Source organism: Daphnia pulicaria, chromosome 6 (assembly GCF_021234035.1).
Source record: "Daphnia pulicaria isolate SC F1-1A chromosome 6, SC_F0-13Bv2, whole genome shotgun sequence".
NCBI lineage: Eukaryota > Metazoa > Arthropoda > Branchiopoda > Diplostraca > Daphniidae > Daphnia > Daphnia pulicaria.
This window is the reverse complement of record NC_060918.1, coordinates 2888166-2912568: the sequence shown is the minus strand read 5'-3', so window position 1 is coordinate 2912568 and position 24403 is coordinate 2888166. Positions and strand designations below refer to the sequence as shown.

The 24403-nt window shown below is 42.7% G+C and overlaps 4 protein-coding genes across 6 annotated transcripts; 1 reads left to right on the top strand and 3 right to left on the bottom strand.

The window, feature by feature from the left end:
- The first annotated feature begins 678 nt into the window (after nucleotides 1–678).
- LOC124344554 (rab3 GTPase-activating protein catalytic subunit-like) lies at nucleotides 679–21424 on the top strand. 2 transcript variants are annotated; one of them, XM_046798122.1, is made up of 15 exons: nucleotides 679–821; nucleotides 1185–1368; nucleotides 1436–1712; nucleotides 1786–1922; nucleotides 1992–2202; nucleotides 2267–2505; nucleotides 2568–2749; nucleotides 2841–2909; nucleotides 2981–3153; nucleotides 18817–18871; nucleotides 18943–19305; nucleotides 19780–19882; nucleotides 20413–20738; nucleotides 20821–21021; nucleotides 21090–21424. In XM_046798122.1, the coding sequence occupies exons 1-15, from the start codon at nucleotides 810–812 to the stop codon at nucleotides 21261–21263; spliced, it is 2706 nt and encodes a 901-aa protein (XP_046654078.1). In that variant the 5' UTR covers nucleotides 679–809; the 3' UTR covers nucleotides 21264–21424. The 2 variants fall into 2 exon arrangements, with proteins under 2 accessions (XP_046654078.1, XP_046654077.1); XM_046798121.1 differs by having other exon boundaries at nucleotides 689–821; nucleotides 21087–21424.
- Nucleotides 2789–10127, bottom strand: LOC124344553. Its single transcript, XM_046798120.1, has 8 exons — nucleotides 9939–10127; nucleotides 7080–7970; nucleotides 5993–6308; nucleotides 5624–5927; nucleotides 5176–5560; nucleotides 4650–5094; nucleotides 4245–4577; nucleotides 2789–3818 (listed from the first exon to the last, which is right to left on the bottom strand). Exons 2-8 carry the CDS (start codon nucleotides 7956–7958, stop codon nucleotides 3346–3348), a joined length of 3135 nt encoding a protein of 1044 aa, XP_046654076.1. The 5' UTR covers nucleotides 7959–7970; nucleotides 9939–10127; the 3' UTR covers nucleotides 2789–3345.
- On the bottom strand, nucleotides 12997–18333 carry LOC124344555 (leucine-rich repeat transmembrane protein FLRT3-like). 2 transcript variants are annotated; one of them, XM_046798124.1, is made up of 4 exons: nucleotides 17170–18333; nucleotides 14740–15550; nucleotides 14555–14677; nucleotides 12997–14484 (listed from the first exon to the last, which is right to left on the bottom strand). In XM_046798124.1, exons 2-4 carry the CDS (start codon nucleotides 15491–15493, stop codon nucleotides 13115–13117), a joined length of 2247 nt encoding a protein of 748 aa, XP_046654080.1. In that variant the 5' UTR covers nucleotides 15494–15550; nucleotides 17170–18333; the 3' UTR covers nucleotides 12997–13114. The 2 variants fall into 2 exon arrangements, with proteins under 2 accessions (XP_046654080.1, XP_046654079.1); XM_046798123.1 differs by having other exon boundaries at nucleotides 14740–15552; nucleotides 17173–18332.
- LOC124344558 (thyroid hormone receptor beta-like) lies at nucleotides 21284–23811 on the bottom strand. Its single transcript, XM_046798128.1, has 8 exons — nucleotides 23376–23811; nucleotides 22923–23305; nucleotides 22722–22857; nucleotides 22503–22656; nucleotides 22250–22434; nucleotides 22012–22182; nucleotides 21815–21947; nucleotides 21284–21746 (listed from the first exon to the last, which is right to left on the bottom strand). The coding sequence occupies exons 1-8, from the start codon at nucleotides 23598–23600 to the stop codon at nucleotides 21448–21450; spliced, it is 1686 nt and encodes a 561-aa protein (XP_046654084.1). The 5' UTR covers nucleotides 23601–23811; the 3' UTR covers nucleotides 21284–21447.
- Between the last annotated feature and the right edge of the window lie 592 nt (nucleotides 23812–24403).

Here is a 24403-nt window from a genome sequence, read left to right as displayed (position 1 = left end):
CCATCCCCATCTCTTCTTCCTGTTTTCATCAAGAATTTCCCCCTCTTCTCCACATTCGTCAGTTTGAGGTTGTTCTCACTTCATTCATTCATGGAACTTGCCTCCTCTTTTCGACTCAGGATCGAATTCTATGACCTTTTTTTCTCCATTCATCCTCCATGTTTTCGTGTTGTGGACTGAGCAGATACGCAGCAAAAGCCAGCGTTCAGAATCGTGATATTCGATACGAAACGGAACACAAACCACTTATCACTCTGTTAACAGTCTTGTTTTTGAATAAACATACTCTTACGCTCTCCATGTTTAAACAACGCGCCTTCCTACTACATATAATATACTATACACTTTATCTCGATAGCTGCGTGTGTGTGTGTGTCTTTTTGACTTGAGGAGAGCTCGGCTTCGTTGAGCTTGGCTGACCTTTATCGGTTTTCACAAACGACGCACCAAAGTGGCATGGGAGATTATATTCTGACTTGCCACAATCATTTTTTCTTTTTTCCCACCCAGCAAGAAATAGTTCTAGACTTAAACTTGATATTGGGTTTTGTTTTTCATGTTGTTTTATTTTTAACATCAGGCATAACTTTTTCTTTTTTTAGTCCGCGTCATTTTTTCAAGCGAAGCCGTTCCATACTCAAGTTTTAACCACCAGAGAGCACCACAAACGCCCACTTTTTATGATTGGCTTTCCGTTGGAAGATGGCGTTCGCATCACTTGATTTTTGTCAACAAAAACAACACAAGTTCTAGCTGGCTGTGCTGCTCTAAGTTTTCCAAAGGATTTCAGGATTTCAGTAAAAAAAAACATGGATCAAGAGGTAACTAATTTCAGTAAAACTTGACCCTTATAGAAGATTCAAACTGCTGCTAATGTCAAAAGGCAGTTATAGCTACGTTAGTTATTTTATTGAGTATATAATGGTTGAAAATCACCATTATATGTCACTGGTTTGCATTTAGTATAAAACTAGTAAATTAGTACAAAATAAAAGAAGTATGTTTTCACATTTAAGCTTACCTAAGAATAAAGAACCCTATGTAAATGCATACTTTGTAACTCATATGATAAGTTTTGGGTTCACCTTGATGTAATTCCAAACATTAGCTTTCTTTTAAAGTCAAATAATATACTCGTGTTGAAATAATTGACTGGAGTATAACTATAAATAACATTTATTCAGGATGAAGAAGTATTTGAGATTGTTGATTTCACATCTGCGTCTGAGTGGGAAGTGTTTACTTCAAGATTGGAAGAAATTCTATTCTCTTGGCAACTATCTCTAAAAGACAAAGAAGAAGAAACTACAGTTTTTCTAGGTCTAAATGGAGAATGGAAATCCTCATCTGAAGACATCAGCTTCGCAGGTTGTAAATATTAAAGTGACACAAAAAAATTATTTCTAATTACACTTACACATTAAAAACATTACAGGACATCCTTTCATATTAACACACCATTGGGTAGAAGAATCTGCTGAAAAAGGAAAAAGAAGCGAATCGGTTGTAGAAAAAAAAGGCTGCCAAGTGTTTGAATCTTTAATGGACAAAAACCATGACTTTCCTTTCAACAAATGCCATTCGCTCGCAAAATTTTACGGGCTCGGTGATTTTGTTATTATGTCTCCAGCGGGCAATGAAATGTTGACTTCAGAAGACCGAATCAATCTCCTTCTAAGCTCCGTTACCATCGCAGTTAATAACGTTCAAAGGTATACCATTGATTTATAATTCTTTTTACTGTTTACTTATTTATTAACGTATTTTGGTTGCCCAATAAAACAGTCGAGTTCCGGTGTTTGTTCAGTTACATTCCAAGTCCCAGCAACTTTATCAAGGAACATTTGAATCTAAAAATCTTCGAACGGACTTTCAAATGGTTCATCTCAAACGTATCCCCCCAACTTGTAAACACTTGTCAGGTTGGTTTACTCCCGAAATATTCCTATCTGAAAAATATTAATCGTCTTTTTCGATGTTTTTGTATATAGGACTAATTGAGCTTTTCAAGGAAAAGATTGGAAGTAGTTCAATCAACCCTGTAGAGTGTTCGGTGTGTTTAACTTATTCTTTAATCGATATACGAAATGCTGGATGGGATAACTGGCCTCAACAACCGCCAGATTTTGAATCTAAAGGAGGAGTGGTAGGAAACGCCACTCTTAGCCAACTTGGTTTTGGTGCAATTAAGGATCCCATAAAGTAAGTTACTGAACAAGATGAAAGAATTTTTAATTCATTTCAATTTTCTTTTATTTATTTACAGGGAAATTCTGGTTTCTGCAGTTTGGAATAACAATCTGAACGAAGATGTAGTGGTTGACAGTGAAGTGTACACGGACTTGGTTCCCATTGAAGCGCCTCTATGGATTGTTCGCCTTGTGTTGAACGATAAAGTGCCGTCATTACTCATCAAGAGCCTTTGTTCATTCCTAGATTTGTGCGGTTCAAAGGAATCTACTGAACAACTTCTTGGCAAAAACTACACGGTTCTTCAAAGTCCAGGTAAATTTTATAATTCAACCAACAATCGGAATTGCTCATTTCAATTAAAACGGTTTCTACAGACAGTCCGGAATATGAGCGTGCTCTAGGAGCCTTAACTAAAGAACGAACAGGTTATGGGATATTGTCCTCTAAAAGATTGCCTTTTGGTAGTAAAAAAGCTCAAACTGGTGGACCGATTCCCGAAAATATGTTGGTGAATCTTCTCAATTTTCTGTTTCCGGACGCTGAAGGAGATTTAGAGGTACAACAATTTTTTTTTGAATCAAGATTCACTAGGAAATAGCTTTTAATGCTTTTTATTTTCCAAAAAATCAAAACAAAAAATGTAACAGATTCAAACTCATCCGTATCCTGAAGAGTTTCAGTCCGACTGTTCTGCCTCTTTGGACATTAAATGGAAGGTATGACGAAGTTTAACGAACTTTTATGGTAAGTGGGGTGTGATAATTAATGATTTTTTGTATGAATAAAGGAAAGTTTCTCGGCCTTCAAGACGTCTCCAGTGGACAGTTTGGTGTGGCGGCTGGCCACCACTGCCGTCTACACAATGACACACCTCAACGGGATCGAGGGTGTAGCCCATTGGTGGCACGAGATCGTTCTAGAACTGCGCTATCGCTGGGAACATGGATATACTATTCCGGGGTAAGTCCACGTTTTAAACAACAAAATAACAAACGAAACAAAATCGAGTATCGACAAATCCTCCAAAACAAGTTAGAAATGTTATAAAGCGTTTGACCAAGCAACTCGCTTTCTACATGTTAGAAACACGTCACAGACAATGGTTAATTGAAACTCGAAAGAACAAGAAAAAAGAAACTCCGCATTTCACTTTCAGAGACGCACCAGGTCATTGCGCATAGTGTTGTGAGCCATGTAAATATCCATGTCGTGGTCGGTCCAGTTTTCAGTTTCGCCGGAACGAACTGACGACCCAGGCCGCAATCTGTGTTGGCTGCTGTGTCTTTGTTGCTGAGAATGCATGCCATTCATGGGTTGATGTGGCCGGCGGCCGGCCAGCAGTCCGCTTGTACTGCTGCTTCCGGTTGGTTCGCGGTCCGTTTCCCAGCTACTTTCATCCCCTGTCGTCTGCTGTTGTTGATGTTGTTGATCCGACGAATCCTGTCCGTTTTGCTGAAGATGGGCAGCTCGGCGTCGTAATTGTTCCGAACGCCGACTCGAGTATTGACTTCCCGCTCTGGTTGATGCCCGGCTAGCACGAGATGCCCGTCCGTTGACAGCTGCTGCTGCCGCCGCCAGTTCGCTCATCCGTAAATCCGCCAAAGAATGATGTGATGCGCGGAGATCTAATTTTTGTGATTATTATTATAAATATGTATCTATACAAAATAGGTAGAGTCAGTGTCAAATGTCCATCGTGGTTGGTCATGAATCCGTCAAGTTTTTATTTTTTTTTTTTTTTTTAATCCATCGCCCGTCATATGTACACCATCAAGTCAAGTTGTGGTAAATGTTTAGTATATAAAGATTAATGGGTAGCCAGGTTTAAGCTTGAGTTGATGAAAGTGTTTCAGTGGAAGAAGCGGGCAAGGATTCGGCTGGAATAAGGGTCGTAGTACTAGTTGTCAGGGCTTCGTTCGTTGCGTTGTCCGTTTGACTGGTGGGTAGGGTGGAGTTTGCGGATTTTTGAGTTTTACTTTTGTTGTGGTGTCTTTTGTTATGTCCGTTTTGGTCCGTCGTCTTGGAAGCTTTGCCACTACATCCGTTTCTACCTGCTCTTGATAGTCCCATTCCAGATAAAGTTGGTAATCCAGCCATTGCATTCATACTTCCGCCCATTCCGGCCATGCCGAGGGGACCTAATCCCATTGCGCTCAAATGGTGACCCATTGCTCCGCTCATTCCGTGGTGTAGTCCAGGTGGAAGGTAAGAAGGGCCTCGGCCGGACATGGCCGAAACACTTCGTTGCGTTGGGCCGTCGATCAGTGATCTCGAACGAAGTAAGTTGACTCCGCCATTGGCCGATTTGTTCATCGAATAGCCGGAAACATGTGAACGGGCGTCATCAGCGATAAACCCACCATTGACTGATCCCATTACGGAACCTTTGAGAATTTTGGGAGATTTTCTTAATGAGAATTGAATTGAACTTTTTACTTGACGATTGTAATAATTACCTGGACGGTCGCTGTGGTACATCCTGGCTCGAGGTATACTTCGTGAACTGTACATGGATAGTTGATCCCAATCTTTGCTACTTCCGCCAAGTTGTCCTAGACCCATATTTCCCATATTGGCCAGTGGGGATTGAACTTGCGAACCGGCCAGGGAAGTAGCCGTCGTGCTAATTCCGTTGTGATGCCCACCGTTCGTACCAGCTGCCAAGACGTTGTTTAGTCTTAATTTTTCATTTTTCTGCGATCTCTTGCGATTGCAACAAATGAAAATGACGACAGCTATGACAACCGTTCCGCAAATGGCAGCGCTTGCAGCGATGATGATCTTGTCCATGTGCGAAGCTGCTTGCGGTTCAGTGCGGATTTCTCGGCATTGTGGGAATGGGACAGTTTCCGGTGTGACGTTGCTTTCTTCCAGTGAAACGACGCAAACCACCAAACTCTCCTGTAACCATTTTTTTTTTCAATATTGATTAATTTTAGCTACTTATTGATGGTTTTATTTGATCTTGTTTTGAAAATTTACCTGAGCGGGAACATTCTTAATTTTGAATTCTCGTTCAGATGGGTCAAGAGGCGGCCCAGGTTGAAAATTAGCATCGCCAAAAAGACGATAGACCACTCGGAAGCCGAGAATGTTGTTGGCTTCAGAGTCCCATTGGATGACGACGGAAGTGTCTTGACGATAAGCGTCTTTGACGATAACCTCTCGTTCTGCCGCAATCGAAGAAGCAATACCGTCCAGATGGTTTCCTGATGAGTGGACATCACCTGCGTAGCCGTTGCTATTCCCCGTGATCAAATTAGGCCTTCCGCCCGGACCGTAAGGTCTTGTTCGCGATCCACCAGCTCCTCCCCGAACAAGTTTGTTGGTATTGGTAGAAGCTGGCGTTGTCCTCGTATAACTATTCCTGTAGCCATATATAGATTTTAGAATTGGTTCGTGCTGGACAGGCAGAAGATGAATTTGCTACCTGTGAGTTGCTGGCGATGGTGAAGTGAGCCGTGGAGGAGGGCCTGCTTCTGTAGATGGACGAGATAATGATGGCTGTGGTTGCATCTGTTGTCGACGCGGGGGTTGTTGTGTCGGTGTTGGTGGCGGCGATGGAATCATTCTTTCAACGTCTTCTTCGTATTGATCATCTATCACACGATTCGTGGTAGTAGTCCGAATAGTGCTGCTGCTACGCACACCGACCATTGCGGTGATGGTGGTCGACGGTGGAACCATTGGTGTGAATTTGTCTTCTTTGATGACGTCTTCCACGCATTTCAATTCTATAAAAAGATTCATCAAAACGAATACTGAGTGGGTCAGAAAAATCGAGGGTTTTTTTTTTTACCATCGGGACCGAGTTGGTAGAAACTGCGAGTGCGGAAATCGGGCGGGCTTCCGCAAAATTGTGGACTACGTTCACGGCTGGTAACCTGCAAGTCAGTGTCGCGAATCCATTCGGCGACCCAGCGAAGTCGACAATCGCATTCGAGGAATCTGCCGCCCAGACTGAGACCACGTAACGTCCCATTCAAGTGAGCAAAGGCTTTTCGTGGTAAAGTAGCCAGTGGGTTTCCGTCGAGGGCCAGCAGGGTGAGCATCGCAGCCGGAGAGAAAGCATCGTCGGGTAGGACGTTCATCAAATTAAACCCCACGTCTAGCACCTGTTTGCGATGCAAAAATACCACAATGAAAAACAATAAACTTAATAACATAGCAACTAATAAGGTTTTGTGTTGTCGTCGTCGGGATGAATAACTCCTGACCGACAGCAATTTTTGAATGCCCAGCAGGTCCTTCCATCTGTCGGCTATTTTCGATTTGTTTATCTCTTTTCGCGTTCACGCTTAAAATACGCTCGACAATTTGTTAGTCTTTGCTGTGCATTTTTAGTTTTTTATGAACGATTTGCTTGGCCAAGATTCCAGCTCACGCGCTCGTTGACCGTTTCGGATTATCGTCCGTAACGAAAAAAATATATTTATTATTTTTTTTTGCCAGAAGCGCTCACAGGCACAGCCATAAATTAGGCAAGAGCCAATGCCTCTAGCTGTATCGTTTGCAATGGAGCAATTATTACGTACAGTGAAATCGGGGACAAAGAGGAGCACAATTGTCTTTTTGAATGTGTCTTGACCTCAAATGTTGGATGGCCCAATTAGGAAAGGAAAACCCCCATATTTAACGATGGTAATGTGTCTGGAGGGAATACTGCCATTGGGAAAATTAATATGTTATCATTTTTAAATTATGTGTCGAGAGGCGACCCATAAATAGGTCGCGTGTCATGAGGTTACAAGGTGTCACATTTTTGAAAAACGGAAATTGGTTGTTTGAAATAACCGCTCGTTGATTATTTCTCAATCGATTTGCGTTTTCCAACCATATTTTTTGTTTGTTTTAAAATTAAGTAGAGTCAATAGTGATTTACTTACCCTGAGTTGCGTGAGAGGGGCCAAGCCTTGAGTTGGAAACTCGGTAATGAGATTGTTCAACAGACTGAGGGAGCTGAGTGTGTCGTTGACGCCGATGAATGCGTCCGGTTCGATCGTCGAAAGAGAATTACGCTCCATGTTGAGAGCCGTTAATGAGTCCAGATGTCGAAAGAGCCCACCACTTAAACTGCGGATTCCGTTTTGAGCCAGATCGAGGAAAGCCAAAGCGCTCAGAGAACGAACGGCTTCGGCAGGTACTTCACGCTGTCGTGTTCCTTTCAGGTTCAAGTTTTTGAGGGTGCGTTCCAGTCCCCGGAACGAATGCGATGATAACGTCATATTTCCATTGTCAGCCAGTTTAAGCGTGTTCAATTTGAGCGGACCAAAGGCGTCATCAGGCAAATGGCTTATCCGGTTGCCAGACAGGTCCAGCAGTGCCAACACTTTGAGCGGTCGTAAGGATTCAGTTGGTACAACCGTCAGGAGATTGTCTTGCAAGTTGAGATTTTTTAACGTCGTTTCCTGGCCAACGAAAGCCCGCGGCTCGATGTTGCGAATTTGACAGCGGGACATTTGAACATTGTGGACAGTGAGTAGACTGAGGAAGTTGTCTTGCAGATCTGTCACGGTACTGTTGTGCACATAGAACAAGTCGATGATCTGACTTTGAGCGTGATCGTTTAACGCCTCCATTAGCAATGTGAAATTGACTTGGCCACACTGTAGCGTCAATTCTTGCGCCAAGTTGTACGAGCAAGCGCAGGAACCGTGCAGCCCTGGGACATTACGTGACCACGGGCACTGGGCCGTTACGCCACCGGCCGCAACCAGGCATCCAATGGACAAAACCAATAACAGCGATCCAATCCTCCTCTCCATTCCAGTCTAAAACTAAATAGAATGACGTATAGATTAACATATCAGGATTTCAAATTACCGAAATATTTTTGGGTGTTTTTTTCCCCCTTCAAATGATTTATTCTGGCTGGCAGGTAAAAAAATGCTACCGCGGTCAGTGACTCTTTTGATACCCTCGAGATACTCAGAGATCGAGCCGCTCGTCTTTTACAGACTTTCCGGATCGAAACACATCAGAACAGGCATCCCGACTCGAGGCATTAAAAGGATACGATAAATCTAACTCGTGATTTGAAAGGTTCCGCCCATCACACTTTTACTCTGGAGCCATTTCGATGTGTTTCTTTTTTCCTCTAAACTTTTCGGTCAGGATAAAGTAGCATATGCACCGTCACGGCGGATATCTCAATGTGGGATAACAGGAAAACGGTCTGATTTGACTATTCGAAAACATTTTACGGCTCGCCGGGTTATGTGCATCGAGAGCCTTTTTCAGCATTTTGAAGAAAACAGGTTAAACCAAACTCAAAATCGTGAAATCTTTTTTTGAAGTATCGACGCGTGACTTGTTCGTCCCCATCTATTTTGTGATTTATGGCGTTTTGGTCAACAAAGGGAACCTGGAAATTGATATGCGCACCATATGCTATTGAATTGTAAAACTCCCGCTGTTGCCGAGCACCAAACGAAACCTGACGATTAGCATAGACATTGAAACTTCCGGAGGGGAGCCAAACGATCTTGACAGTTGTGTTTGCGTAGGCAAACTTTGTCAATTCCACGCTCGATTCTGTACCGTGTAGAATTGTAGACTTGGTGTGCGACGTGAATCAATGGAACAAGTGATACGTCGGCGCCCGTCACGTCAAATCTCTTGGCTACCATAACGAGACAAACGTGACCGCGCTTTCGACTGACGATGCGTATGACCTCCTTGGCTATTGCAGCGCATCTATCTTCTGCCTTGTTCGTTATTTCGCCATTAATTACATACAACCTTATTTCTACGCATTCCGAGTTCTGACGATGTTTGGGCAAGACTTTTCTCATACAAATTTGTCGCTTCATTTCATTCGGTGTGAAGGAATGCGGCCATCCGTTGAAAAACTCACCCGTGACCATTGTGGGTTTGATTTGATTTTTTTATTTTATTTTCAAAATATCTCCGAATCAGGGGAATCGTCAAGCGCATCGCATTTCCCGGCATTTCGCGGCATTTCCAGAAAACTAACAAGCACAAATAGAACTAAGTAAAATTAAGAAGAAGCCAAATCTTTTTTAATGGTGTGAAAGTAATTTCGATGCCGTGTTCACAATCCATTGAACCACTGTCCGATCCGTATTGAAAACTAAGAAGAAAAAAAATACGTCATAAAAACGAATAAAAAAATGACCATATGGCGTCTTTTTACGCAATCTGTGTGCACCGGCTTTTTTTTATCCATCCGGACGACGGAATTTATAAACTGAGAAAGTGGGCTCGAGGGCGAAAGATGTTTACGTTGTCTTCCGTTCAATGCCCTTCTTCATTCCTCCCTCTTTCATATAATATATCCCACGGGGGGGGTGGGGAGACTATTCTGTTTTACACGCACGTTTCCGACTGATGGTGGAGCAGCCGTGAAGCGAACTGTCGGTTACCTTTCAAGAGCGAATGACCTGAACCTTTTCTTTTTCCCAAGATGGTTATCTGAGCGATTGTTGAGATCCCTTGTCAAACCGCTGGGCTACTATTAAATTTTTGCGTGGATAGATGAACTCCCGGCGGGAACTCCTGGAGGGCCATCGCTCATCAGTGTCATTGTCTATTTGCGTTACAACCGCTTGCACAATTGAGATTGCTAGCGCTAATCAAGAAATTGAAAATAAATTTTCAATTCACCTTGCGGCTGAAGAAGAACTTAAATGCCAGGGAAATTACCGCTAATACAATTAATTCATGTTGCATCATTTAAAATAAAACGACGGGAAATGTATATATAGCTTTGTAATGATCTCTACCTGTTTGCTCGTGGTGCTCCAATGCCGTAAATCTTGCCAAGTAGAAGAACGGGCGAAAAAAAATCTCACTGAAATTTCGGTTGCACTCTGCCGGTTTTCGAGTTGTTGTGTAGAGAATTGAAATTGTGCGTGCGCACTTGTTGAATGTTGGCGAGCAACTGGTTGGATGTTGTTGCTCCTCTTTGCTCTCGGTCGTACACCTTCTTTTTCTTTGATTCTCATTCCGCCTCCTTGTGTCCTTGATAGTGACCAGCCGTCCGCATCCTCGTCCGTCTGCCTGCCTGCCCGCTTCGAGGGTTTGGGGAACCTACAGACCAACAACCCTCTTTTCTTCCTTTCCTACATTCACTGTCATTATGATGAAGAACCATTATCTCAATTCTCACGCGCATTTACTACCGGCGGCCATAGAGTTTTGGAAAAAAATAAGAGACAAATCTCACTGCTGCCCTGTATGGCTTTCTCGCCTATCGAACTAACAAGCCGTGTGTAGAAAGAAAGAAAAAAAAAAGGGAAAAGAAGTTCTCTTTGAATCTCGACGACGACGACGACAGATTGGTGTTTCTTCTTTTCACCAGGAGAGAGCCCCTCACGCTCTGTTTACTTACCCATAAATTCTCGTTTGTTTTTTTGTTTTGTTTCGATGGCAGGTCTAGAAAGGACTAGGTAGATTTGTTGGTCGAAAACATCTTCCAAATAATTTGTTTATGGCAGAGAAGTGATGACACTCTATGATGGATCTACTTTAATTTTTTTTCTAGACTTTACCGTTCCCCGTAGCCAAGGGAGGTGAAATTGCGTTTATATCGCGGTGATCATATTGGCCAACTATTTTGTTCCAGGCGTTAAAAAAATGTGATGTTTTGCGCGTCCTATTGCCGACAGCTTCCAATCTAGATGTTGACAAAGTAGTCACGATTCAACATGCCCATGAGGACTGCTTGTTCCCGTTCGTTCGGCCTATAAGCGCATCGCACCAGTTAACCCGATGAAGAGTTGCTGCTCTGGGCTCTCTTCCCTTTTTTTTCTTGAAAGAGGTTGTGATGTTTTTTTCACAGTCGACCGGAGATTCGATATGCTGTGAGAATGTCAGATCATCGCTGCCCTCTGGTTCCTTTCGGCAACCGTTTTTCGTTGAATCTACCATCCATCAGCATCTAGAAAGTTGTTTGAATATTCTTCCCCGTGACCTGCTTCAAATAGTTCCGACACCACAGAGCAATAGCTGTACCACCTCAATCGAGTTTAAAAAGCTCGTAACCGGCCGTTGGCAATTTGGTGCTATCGTATTTATTTCCCGCTCATCCACTGACCTATACCCTGGATCTGACGTCATTTAAACTACTTATCGCCACTTAGAATATTATGATTTGCAGCTTTCTAAAGCCCAAAAGACGTTTCGTGGGTGTCACCCACAGGCCAAAAACAATTTTTCATCCAATAATGTACTAGTACATCTGTAACGGCTTTAATTGGACATCGGGGGGAAAAAACGAGATCCCGCAGCGCTGTAATAATACTGAGCCCCTTTAACTTGATAATCGGGAAAATTTGTCAAGAGTCGAGAGTAGAAAGTCAGTCGATCTGCAGAAAAAGAAACTTGACGAGAGCGAGAGAAAAGATGTTTCAAGAAATTAGAGGATGGAATCAACGATGCATGAAAATAGGTGTGCCTAACTTTTTCGTTCAAGTTTCCCACGACAATCTCCCGAAAATGACCGCAGAGACTCGTCACAAAGAGATCCAGAAAAAAATTTCCTACCCCTATTATGATTTCGATTCGCCCAAAACGCAAAATGCATCGGTAGATAAATGTTTCTTATTTGAACGATTTCTGTCAAGGCACCATCTGGCTGACGATGTTATACCGTCGAAGTTTGCGCCCGGCGCAGAGATGAAACAAACAAAAAAAATGAGTTTATTTTTGAATATTTATACATGCCGTAAAGCTGATCCATGCGATATTGGTAGAAAGTCTTTTGTTTTGTGAGGGAAGGAAATCGTATAACTGTCAGATTGGTGATGCTTCAATACTGGTAAAATGAGAACGCCTATTTGGATGCCAGATGCTTTAAGTTACCAAGGAGATCAAGAGGACGTTCGCCCCTTACGTGGTGAGACACCACCACCAGGTGCGTTCACCCACACAGTCGACTAAGCCCGAATGATCCGCCTCGGGACCGACAAGTCAGTGCCAGCCAAAATCCAATGCTTTTTGTTTTGTCTTTTGCAAAGTGAATCCGAGTTTTTTCCTCCTCGTGTGCCGTGTTCAAAGATAAGGAAATAACCACCTGTGTACCGTGAAGTTCGAACGAGCCTCCCGTAAATGAATGACCACCGTGTGAGGAAATAAAAAAAATCTATAAACATCGCTATGACCCTGCGCAATTAAAAACGTGATCATGAGATAGAGATGACGCACTCAGTTTTTTTCTTTCTTTTTTTTTTACAGTTGGTGGTTTAATTGACTCAAATCTGGTTCATCCTCAGTCATTTTTGACCGTTTTTTTTATTAACCCCAACCGCTTGTTTATTTTTTTGCGACGAAAATTCTCTCGGTAAAAAAACAAACACAGAAAATGAAGTTGAAACACGGCATGTTGCTGTAACAGTTTCTACCGAACTCGCTATATACGTAATCGTCCTATTGTTTTGAGTTATACCTGAAACGATCGCTGGAAATAAGCCATTCGATTCCGGCTCAAAGGCAATCATACGAACAACTGTTGGAACACAACTTGTTACCATTGCGCATTGCGGTCTTGTAACCATGCTGGTAGATATCTCTCTAGACTATACTTTGTATGTATTTTGAGGGGCTCGTAATTTCTTGTTCAAAGTTCTGTTGCACAAAATTTCGAATTCAATGTTTCATAGGGAAAGATATAAGAAAAAAAAAACAAATGGAATGCCGGCCACAGCCGTAGCACAGAATCAAATGACTGAGCGCAAGAATGCACGACACGTTTATCACAACATTTTCGAAAGTTTCTTTTTTTTCTTTTTTGAAAACGTGCCTCCTTGCGAAAGTGTAAGAAAAGATTGAACAATAACTAGGTCCAATAAGTCCATCAAAGATGTGTGTTTATTGCTATACTATATACCGTACTCGATAATCCTCATATACGCCCATAAGAAAACTGGATGATGATGGTGGTGATGGTAGTGATTCGAGTTCAAAATTGCATTTCCACTGTGTGGATGGGAGCCGGGGCAGCGGACCAGTAAAAACGGTCACGATTGCGTCGGGTCCGGCATGATGTGGTCATCGAATAGACTGGAACGGCTACGGGCGGTTGGTGCGGATGCTGCTTGAACGAGCCGCTATTGGCAAGGAAATCCGGATAGCTTGTCCAGCTATTGAGTAAAGGCGGATGTCGAGCCTTTTTGGACGGCCTCCATGTGCAATACTTGTATTGGTTACCCATTGGATTAGAGTTTGACTGGCCCGGATGGAATTCCGTCAACCCGTAGCTAGCATTGAAATAGTGCACATTGTTTCCTGGCGTGAACCTTGTTTGTTCGATTGCCGATTGGCTCAGTTGATTGTCTGTTATCGGGGTAAGGTAGATGGGCAGCTGGGCAGTCATCGAATGACGGCGGTGCTGGGGAATTTCCACCAGATGACCATTGCCCCGATTTCCCAAGCCTCTTGACGGATCCAGAGCCCTCTGCCGTAAGTAATTGCAAGTTGCTTGAAAAACTTGGTGACTCTGATCGTCAACAGGTTGCTGCTGGTGTGCTAGTCCAGGTCCACGGAAAGTCGAAAATAGTCCCGAATGGAACTGTTCTACATTGGGCCAAATGCCGGCGGATTCCGAATCCATGTTCGTCGATGATGCGAATTTCAATACTTTGCTTTTTTGATCGACTTCATCTTTATTGCTGCTGCTGTCTGGCGAATTGTTTTCGCCTTTTTTATTCTTTTTTCGGCACTTGATGCTCGGGCAGCAGCAGCACACCAAAATCACGACAACCAACGTAGTGGATGTCGAGACTGAAGCAGCGACTGCCACTTCGGTTACTGGATAAGACGTCATTTTTTCTGGAAGTGTTGTTATTTCTAAACATCGATTCTGGCTTCTGGAACGACCCGCAAGCTGGAAGCAAACTTGGTAGCCCGTGGAAGCCGTCAAACCTACTAGAGTTTGCGAGTTGTTGCCGGGAAAAATCCCTGCAATGGGCAATTCACTGGTTTTCCCACTTCCGAATTGCCGATAGTTGATGGTCAAATTGATGGCTGTGGAAATGTTACCGTTTAGTTGCATTGTTACGTTGATTCTGTCCGAAAATGGAGTGGCGTCAAAAGTAATGGACTGCAAAAATTTTTCTGTGTCGTCTGGATCAGCAGATGTAATCTCAACATTTGGAGTTGTTTCACTGTTATTGCAAAAACCCGGTGAAAGATCTGTTAAATGTTGGCCTTTCCACCGTTCGGGATGAACGCAGTCGTCGATTTCAAACTCTGCTCCTTCCGTTAAGGTCTTTTGCAACCGGCCCCACTGCCAAAGCCAAACAGCGCTGCAGTCGCAACGGACGGGATTCCCTGACAAAACGGATTATGAATTTCCGTTTTATTATGTTTTATGGCCACATCATTTAACGGTAGTTAATACCTCGGATTGAGACGGTTTTCAATGACGAAGGTAATTGAAGTTGGGGTATTTCGGATAGCTTGTTGTTGTTCAATTGCAGCCAGCCAAGTTGAGGCATTTTTGAGAAAGACTTTAGCGGAATATCTAAGCGAAACTAAAATAATTGGAATTCATTGTTATCGTTTTCGTTATGTGTACACAAATACCTTGAAAGTTGTTGTTAGATAGATCCAGATGACGCAAGCGCCCAAAAGGCCTGGAAAACTGGTCAGGAAAGGCCGTCAGATTGTTTGAACGCAGCTGGATTGTTTCAATATGATCTCTTAGCGGTTCCAAATTGAAAATAGCCAGTGGTAGTGTTTGGCCGGCATCCACTCCTGACGGAAATCGAACCGTGTCCAAGTATCCCAATCGATTGTAGTTCATATTGAGGTGTCGAAGCTTGAGTAGGTGGAAGAAAACGGAGCCCTGTGGTAGTGAACGAATTCGATTTCGACTGAGATCCATCCGGATTAAGGCTGTCAAATTTTTAATGGCTGCCGGGATTTCCTCCAGGTCGTTGCCGCTCAGATCCAGTTCTTCCAAGACGTTCTCTTGGCCAGCTAAACTATCGACAGACAAATTTTTCAGTCCACTCTGCTGGATGCTCAGCCGTCGTAAACCGATGCCAGCAAGTGAATCTGATCCGGATAACGAAGGAAGGAAACAATTGTTGATTTCAAGTTCTAGTAAATTGCCCCCCGAAATTTGGGGTTTAATTTGTTCGAGGAAACTTTTGATGAAAAAGATATCGCCGTTCTCGCATCGGGCTGCATCCAACACTTTTTCCACAGTACCGGTCGAGCTCATCCGGATGCCGTACACTGCTTGACATAATGGGGGTGGCTTCGAGGCTTCTGACGAATGGATAGGCTGGCCAACCAGCAATATCACCACAATCCAAAACCACGGTCGCCACATGACTCGTCACTATATATGTCGATCTTTGTCGCGTTTCAGCCAATTTCGTTTAACCCATACTGCGGAAGTAACAAAATAGTTAATTAGACTGGATAAATTACGCCAATTTCTTCACGGACAAACTTAGTTTTTAAAAATATCAATTAATGGCGGGGACTGACGTTGACGTTGAGTTGATTAAAATTTTTTTGGTTATATTTTATTGTAATTTGATGTATTACGTTGATGAAAAGATTTCGAAAAGATGTTTAGTTAGATTAACGAGTAGTTAATTTTCTCATTTAAAGAAGTGAAGACGTTTCTAAAAATAGTAAAAGAATAAAAGGACATCCGCAGGGCGCAAATTCCATCCATTTGATGATACTCTTTTTGGTATTATCAAGGTTGTGTTAATCAAGGTTAATCCGTCGGTTGGATTGGCAAACTGAAAAATGCTCTGCAAAGTAGATTGAAAAGACGGACGCTGGGAAAGTGAGATGTGTTTGTCGTTTGCCCAGCAGCTAGCTTTTAAACATAATATTTTTCCTTTTGAATTTCTCGTTTATTTGCTCGGAGCTGGTGATTATGCGTCGACCATCTCTTTCATGTGCCTTTTGGGCATCCGCATCACATGTGATGATGTTTGGAACAGATATACACCTGGAAGCGATTTAACACAGGCTGGATTCCTGCTGTAGCACTGGGAATCGTAACACGACCATAACCACAGTCACGATCTCCTTTGGAGGTTTTTTAGAATCTGACGTTGGGTCGTGCTTTTATCGATTTTGTCCATTTTAGAATCCGTAAAACATCCGTATCACTTGACGTCCGCTACTTGATGGCCGGGCACCTGTCCCCATCTATGGGCCGGGCGCCCTTGAGAAGAAGACTTGATCCTAAGGCCGTCGTGGTACTTTACCCAAGTTGACAATTTATCGAGAAGAAAAAAAAGGTAGAAAGGCTTTTTTCTACGACAGGTGTCGTAGCATCCAGCCGATCGTCAACCCACCAGGAATTTTTGAAAGAGACGTACTAGCCTGCCAAGTTCTACGGCCGGCATGTTTATAAAAACGCGTCCGTTTGTGCCCTTGAACTCTCTCTTTCTCTCTAGTCCCTTTTGATTCCCTCGGCTAATTTGGAGATGACTTTTGTCCGGCTTTCTTTCGTTCTCTGTCTGTCTGCCTGTCTGACTCTCGAATTCTCTCTCTCTCTCTCTCTCTCTCTCTCTCTCTCTCTCAAATGTTTACAAAGCAAACGAGACGAAGAGTTTTTAAAACTGCAGGTCGTGAGTTTAACCTAAAAGCTATAGGTGAGCTAAAGATAGCCGGGGTATAGTGACGTATGTGTACAATCGATAGCAATCATCAAATTATGCAAAATGACCCCGTTGCGTTCTCCCAACCAGGAGTTGTCGCTGTAACACAGCATTTCGCCGCTGCTGCTGGCGACGACCTCCGACACTGATTTTACTTTCAAATGAACCGCCGAGTCGAACAACCAAAACAACAACACACACGTATACACACTCCACTTACACTCGGGACACAGGGGAGTTTCAATTCGGTTTTTTTTTTTTTGGAAGTTGAAATCGCTTATGCGCTGAGGGGTTTCAGCGCCTCATTGTTCTCGTTCGTTTTTCCTCGTCTCCATGTAGAATAAACCTAAAAATTAGCAGTTTCGCACAATATGGAACGTACCTGCATGAACTTAATCCAGATTCGATAATATGATTGGAGTCGGGCAACTTTGGCGTGTGTTCTGATCACGACGATAGTCGGAGAGCGACTGGAAAGATTGTCGGTACCCCACCAAGTTGTTTCACGTTATATCGAGTTTTTATGACTGATGTAGACAAGGAAGCTTACTGGAAGACAGTACCGGTGCGTGTCGACTCGAGCCACCGACTCGTCTTTGATAGCTTGTGCCGTGTTATTTTAGAACGAAAGAGAGAAGGAGGAGGAGGAGGCTAAAAAGAGGGGAGGTAACTGCAGCAGCAGCAGCCGCGAGTATCGTTGGCATCTTCAATCTGAAAGATGAGATGAATCTGAAGAAGGCAAGAGGAGAGAAAAAGAAATAAAAGGAGGTAGTGTGGGTTCGTGAACGGTGATCTCATCCCATCCTACAATAGCCCCGGGGGCTTGGTTTTTATATACCTACGTCTATTTAGTATTATTTTTTGGTATTTTGTCCTCTACTTCATTATCAGGTGGTTAGGAATGTATTCTCGATTAGATGAACTGCTCGAATGTCGGGCCGTCTGTTGTAAAAACAACCGAGTCGTAATTCTCGATTTAACTTATGATGAGCTGCTCCCTCGATGGAAATGTCTATACCTGCGGTTTTCGGTGGTATAACGGGATAGAGACGGACTTTCGTATATTGCTAAAACGTTCGACAGAAGAAGTCTTGACAACATCTCATTTAAAAGTCATTCCATTTTCGGGATTTCCGTCCGTGGACTCGCTAGTTTGTGAACGAGGTAAATGAAGATGTTGTGGGTTTGGCAGTCATTTAAGAAACTGGACGCCAACAGCAGGTCCAAAATAGTAAAACACCAAGTGGACACATTGCGGTAACGATGTCATGCTCGAGTTTTCCTTCGGACGGAGTGTGGAATGTAGCTCAGTACGGAAGAGGAGCGGCCTCCAATCGTCATCTGGATCTTGTGAATTGACTGACAGAATTTAGTCGGCACCAACAAACTCGTCACAGTCCAGCAACAAAGTCGACCAAACCGAGAACCTCAAAATGAACATCACAGAAGGGAAGAAGAAATCAACAAACTTTTTCCAAACGGAATATAAGACGGTCATTTCACCGCAATCATCTTAGACGAGTTTATGGGCCACTGTCTACCAGGAAAAAAAAAATTGTCGATCAAATTATCTCTTGAATTACAAAAACAGTTTGCTAACGGTCTTCAAAGAATTTTTCTACTACGTGGCCATTCAAAAATAGTTAGAATGTTTAGCCAGAAGTTTGTCTTTTTTTTTCTTTCCTTCTCGTCAGGGCGGGTTCACCATCATGAAACAAGGCCTCACGTATTATTGACTTTCCGCTTCTGACTGGATGGCATTTACCCATCGCAGCCCTCTGTATACACGTACGAAACAATAAAAGACGGCCAAGCCAAACCTTTTAGGGTTTTTTTTCTTCTTCTTTCCTCTTTATCTTTACGCTAACATAGCCTACGGGACCAGTGTGTGTTCTTCCAACCTGTCTGTGCTCGCGCCATTTTCCCTTATTCCGTCGCTTTCGCAGAGTTCGCCATGTTTTTTTTGTTTTTTTTATCGTGTTGCATCATACTAACAAAGTCGTTATTTTCCCTCTCTGGGTCCAAGGTTGAAGACTGGCATGCCCGATTTGAACTACTGCCGCTTATATCAAAAACTGCAGGTGAGTCAGACTATAAATAAAATTCAACGTTTTCAAGTTTGCTCATTTTTCTTTTTTTCTGGATCTGGTAGATGTTGAATTGCTGCATTGAACACAAGAAAGTGAGCACTTCGGGGCCGCCGGTTGATCTGGCGGATGAGGACGAATTCTACGACGCCGAAGAGACTCTGGAGTCGATTGAGGAGACGCCACCAAAAGAGCGCCATTCGGCCTGGAACCAGCCGCAAGGCCGCAAAGAGCGAACCAAAATGAAGTTACTCCGTTCGGGCGAAACGCTATACATACCCGTGACTCAAGCCCTTTTGCCTATGACGGAAGATATGATAGAGGAGCAGTCTGAAATGATGGAACAACTCGGTGATAACGCTGAGGGATCAGAGTTGCGCGCTAGAATCCTCTCCGCCTCTCTTCTCTCCGACATGGAATCATTTAAAGTACGGTTGTTTGCTTTTTTATAAATCTGTTTGGAATTCATTTACGCTTTATTATATTTGGCGTTTAGTTAACACCCTATTTGGCACTGCTTCATATTCATACTAAATTTACCGGTGATTATGCTTAGGGCGTTCGAAATGGTCGTGGTATTCCCATTTTTGGCATAACCGTCGGATGGGTTTTCTACCAGTTTTTTTTTTTTTTTCTTTAAAGATGAAGTTATCTTGTTCATAACAAGGGATTCGTGACGAATTAAAAAAGAAGCGTTGCATCATCCGACAGGGTTTTCATTTTTTGTTTCATTTTTAATTTCTTTCTTTTTGGAATTTAAAAACTTCATTAAAATTTTTTTTATGGTCTACGTAATCAAAGCGACTGATATCCATTTGAGTTTAATTAAAATGTATTGTTCTTGAACAAAAAGACATTCCAAATTGGGCAAATGAAATTCATTAATTTTGTTGTTATTCCAGGCGGCCAATCCTGGAGCCCAGATTGAGGACTTCGTCCGCTGGCACTCACCAAGGGACTGGATTGAAGAGGAGGTAGTAACATCCGACGGTTGCAAAATTGAAGGTGAGTTCACGGAGATGGATTACGCAATAAGCAGTCCAGTCGAAGATTGTCATCAGTAATTAATCTTGCGAAAACTAAACGCCAGAGGATAGTTGCCAACTCTCTTCGGCGTTTTCTTTGAGCGGCTTTTTATGTCAAGGGATTTAGTTTCATTTCCTTAGCACACTGTGTCGTCTCCCTGCAAAGAAATGTATATGCATGTCTTGGAATCACCTATTTTGTTCATGCATGAATTTCTCGCGCATTGAGACGCACGTGAAGCTCATCGTTGTCCCGCTATTTAATGTCAGTCGCCTGGAATGCCAAGCGATATAAAGTTATTCATGTGATCATGATGGTTTCACATTCGATAGATACCATCAGCTACCGGTAAACCTGCTGACGGACAGTTTCTAGTTGCGTGTAAACCAAAAACTGCCATTGAAGGAAATGTTATTCAAAAATAAATAGAGGTTGGAGGGCGTGTAGCCTCTTCCGAATGTACACGTGAGTCACTATGATGAAGATTATCATTCTGGTTCATCACTTAGGTCGTTTGAGCGGGAGGATGCAGACGCCGGGCAATCTTTGGCAGGAAATGTGGCGGACGGCCAAGCCAGTCGTGGCCTGGAGACAGAAACGTCTTTTTGACGATACCAAAGAGGCCGAGAAAATTCTTCACACTTTCTCTGCTCTAAGACCAGCTCAAATAGCATCCCTGCTTCTTCCGACAATAATTCACGCATCGGTTAACCGGCTGCTAGAAGAATTACCCTCAACTACACAACTGCCCGACGCTATTTCTAATTGCCAGGCAGCCATATCCAAGATCGTGCAAATTGCCCGCCATTCACCACTCGAATTACAACAATATGAGGTAGTATGATAGCATTATTAGCATTATATTTTACCGTTTTTTATGAATTATATTTTTATTTTAATTTTATTTTTGAAAATAGGATTTGCTTCCAACGCTCCAGACGGTCGAAGTTCACTTGTCACAATTTAATGCATTGCGTCGCAGAATGATCAGCTACGAAAACTGGGAAGGCGTTGATGACTTTGTCACTCGCCTTTTAATCGATAATTACGTCTCTCTACCGGGCGGATCGCACACTCCGGCAGGAATTGCTTTACTTAGAGCTTTAGAAAACCTTAATGTAAGTGTTGTTATTAAAGTGTTGTTATTATTACACATTAACTGTTTTTATACCCCATTAAATAGAAGAAGGATGATGCATCTACATTACCTCCTCCTGTGAAAAAAGAATTTGTCCTCAGGGCTATGGCGCGTCGTCCAGGCAACGGTTCGACCTCCAGCTGTCAGAAGATGTTCTGCAGCATCGATGAAGATTCGATCCGTTTGGCCGGGGCTTGGACTCAGGATATTTTATTTTATTGAAAAGTGATGGAAAAGTCTCCGAGGCCATTGAAATGGTGTATTTACCTTCTTTTGTTAGCGCTCGTGTGTCGTGTTTGCGCAATACAAATTTTTCTTAATTTCAAATACACTGCAATATTAACCAAGTTCTTGATGAAAAAATACAACTGCGAAAGGATTTACTTGACGTTATAACAATTCATTTTTAAACGCTGTGGGAACTGGAGCCAGTCGGTGCAAGCCATGTTTGAAGTGCGACGGAATGCTGTAGAGCTCGGATATCAGATAGAAGAGCGACCAATTTCCCGATGAAAAAGGGCCGGGTTGACCAGCGTTGTCCAACAAAGTATTGAAACGCCTGCAAAACTTTATTGGCAATATCGTTTAGCATGGGCGCGTAGCCATGCAAGGATCCGTCATTCATAGCGTCCGACGAGAGTAGAGCCAGCGCTGACAAAAAGGCCATTTCATCGGAACCGATACCCAATCGAAACACCAGTCGACCTGTGATAAAAAACAAACATTTGATCACGATCACATCTAATGAAAAAATAAAGTAAAGAGGGGGGTACCTAGATTGGCAAGACGATTGGCTACCGTGCTACCCAAGAGTGTGGAAGAGAGACAAGCCTTTGTAACTTCAGCTCCAGTCGGAAAAAGAAAGGATTCACGATCCAAGCAAAAGCGAAAAGTTAGTCGCAAAATCTGCACGAAATTTACAACTCGTTTAAATGAAAACTGAAAGTCTAAATTTAGTTAATGTTCTCACCATCACATCAAGTGCATTCGTTTCTAACAGGTAAGCTCGCAAATCAGGAGGCAAGAAAGCGATAAACGGTAGAGAATGGGCAAAATGTTGGATAGCCTGATAACCGTGATGACTGAGATCCCCGCAAGGTGGCCACAGTTGATCCGGACCTAGTGACGAGACGGCAGCATACTTTGCGAGAGAAAAAAAAACTCATTTTTAATCAGAGGTGCGCTAAATTCATTAAAAAAATCATTACCCTTGAAGCGAATATTTCAGAAACGGAAGTAAAACTTGCCGATTGAGCTGCTACAACGAAACCCATCCATTCTAGTACGTCCGGCGATGGCAGTGACCGCGGCCGACAATGAATCGGTGGTTGGAGAGGTGGATCCTGCGACAGTCCATATCGATTTCGACGCCGCTTTTTGCTCAACTCGCATCCTGTTCAACAGAAGAAAAAAACAAGTTTCATCAAAATATTACTGATATAATCATTTGAAACTATTTACCATCACCAAAAACCATTCCAACTTCGTAGCACCGACGCAATCGACAAGCTCGACATTTATTTCGATTTGAACGATTGACGATACAGTTTGAACTGTAAAAGCATATAAACGCCGGCTCTTCTGGGGTTCTTAAATTCGCTCGTCGGAAAAAGCCCTGCCAAAGTCAAATTCGAAACATAGAATTAAAGCAAATATTTCACTGATTGTCACTATAAATACCTTGCAGCCTTCACAAACCACAACTCCGTAATGAATGCCGCAACTGATGTCACCACAAACACTACATGGTGGCATCTCGATGTGGTAACTGCCATATTGCTCGTCACTGCTTGTGTCACACTCGTTTGAACTCTTCCTGTGTTTTAACAGAATCAAAAATTTAGTCCGAAAGCTATTAATGGAGTCACTTTAGATACATACATTTGGATTACATTCGAATCGACACACGGCTGTGAATGAGGTGATTGGTATGGTTGAAATCCGACCGAATTAGCAGAAGAGTTACTATTGCTGCTGTTATTGTGGAGTACGGGTTTAGGTACAATTATATGTGGAGAAAATGACGCTGGCGAATTAATGGGAGGGTAAGGTTCCGGCGTTAGTCCATCCACTGGTGGATGATAACCGGGCGGGTAATGCGTCATGGGTAAATAGTGACTAGAATAATGATGCTGCTGATGATGAAACACGTCAAATGGGCGATGATCCATAAAGTGCATGACACGCATTCCATTTGCAATCATATCGCCGTAAGAGTTCTCAATTTCTACATTGCTGACAGTGGGTTCCAAGGTTGTACATTCCTAACACAATAAATCAGCTAAATAAAATAATTTTTTCTAATGAAATACTAAGACATTTGATAGGACTTACTAATGGAGGCGCAGCGTAATGAGATGGTAAGACCTCTGGTTGTTGCTGGACGTTCTCTGGGCGATAAAATGCGGTAGGATAGGAATCGTGATCAGGATGAGAATGATCAACCGGCGTTGGAACTGGTGATGACGCACGAGGAGGTGAAAAATCGTTCACGGTGTCGTGATAATCCGTTTGGGTGAGATCAATCGAAGCATGCACCGCCTCTGCGATAAACTCCATAGTTTTTTTGTTTTGTTTTTGTTTTCACTCTGTTGTCTTCGATTAGCTTCTCGCCGTTGTCAAGGTTCTAAATTGTTACGCTCTCAATAACTGTAACAACACTCAATTAAGCACAAGAATATTCTTCGATGACTGATGGACATTTATTTGGTTACGGCCGTAACTAAATGAACCTGCTCCTCTCAGGTCAGTTGCAACAATGCTGGAAAATGGGATGAGGGTAGAGGGTACGGTAAAAATGGAGAAAAACAGAAAAAGAAAGAAAGGAAAAAAAAATGTGGGAAGGGGTAACAACAGAATGGCATTGAAAAGAAAAGGAAACGAAAAATATTTTAATTTTATTTTCCCAACCCCCTTCTGGACCAAATGAAAACCATTTCATTTTCGCAGTTTTTGTTCGACGGCCGACGAAAAACACGTGAATAATAAACTCTGTAAACTGTAACCTTTCAAACTTTTTAAAAATGAGATGCAGATTACGAAACGAAACCAATAAATCGTAGTGATAGCAATCAGTCAAACAAAGTCCTACGCGTGCAGTGCCAGTGCCACCTTTAGGCGTAATTGATTTTCTTACCTTTCCCGTCCCTTCCTTTTAAAATGATTCGTCCTTGGCCATTTCCTGTTAAGCTACACACCTTCGATACTGAAATCGAATCATCTCAAAATCATTTTTAGACGGATGGACTATTTTCGCTGATTGGTTCAATCATAATAAACTAGATCGTATGCTCAATATTTTTTTTTTAGAAATGAGATCGAACTACCCAAGTAATCCAACCAACGGTAATCGAATTGATTGA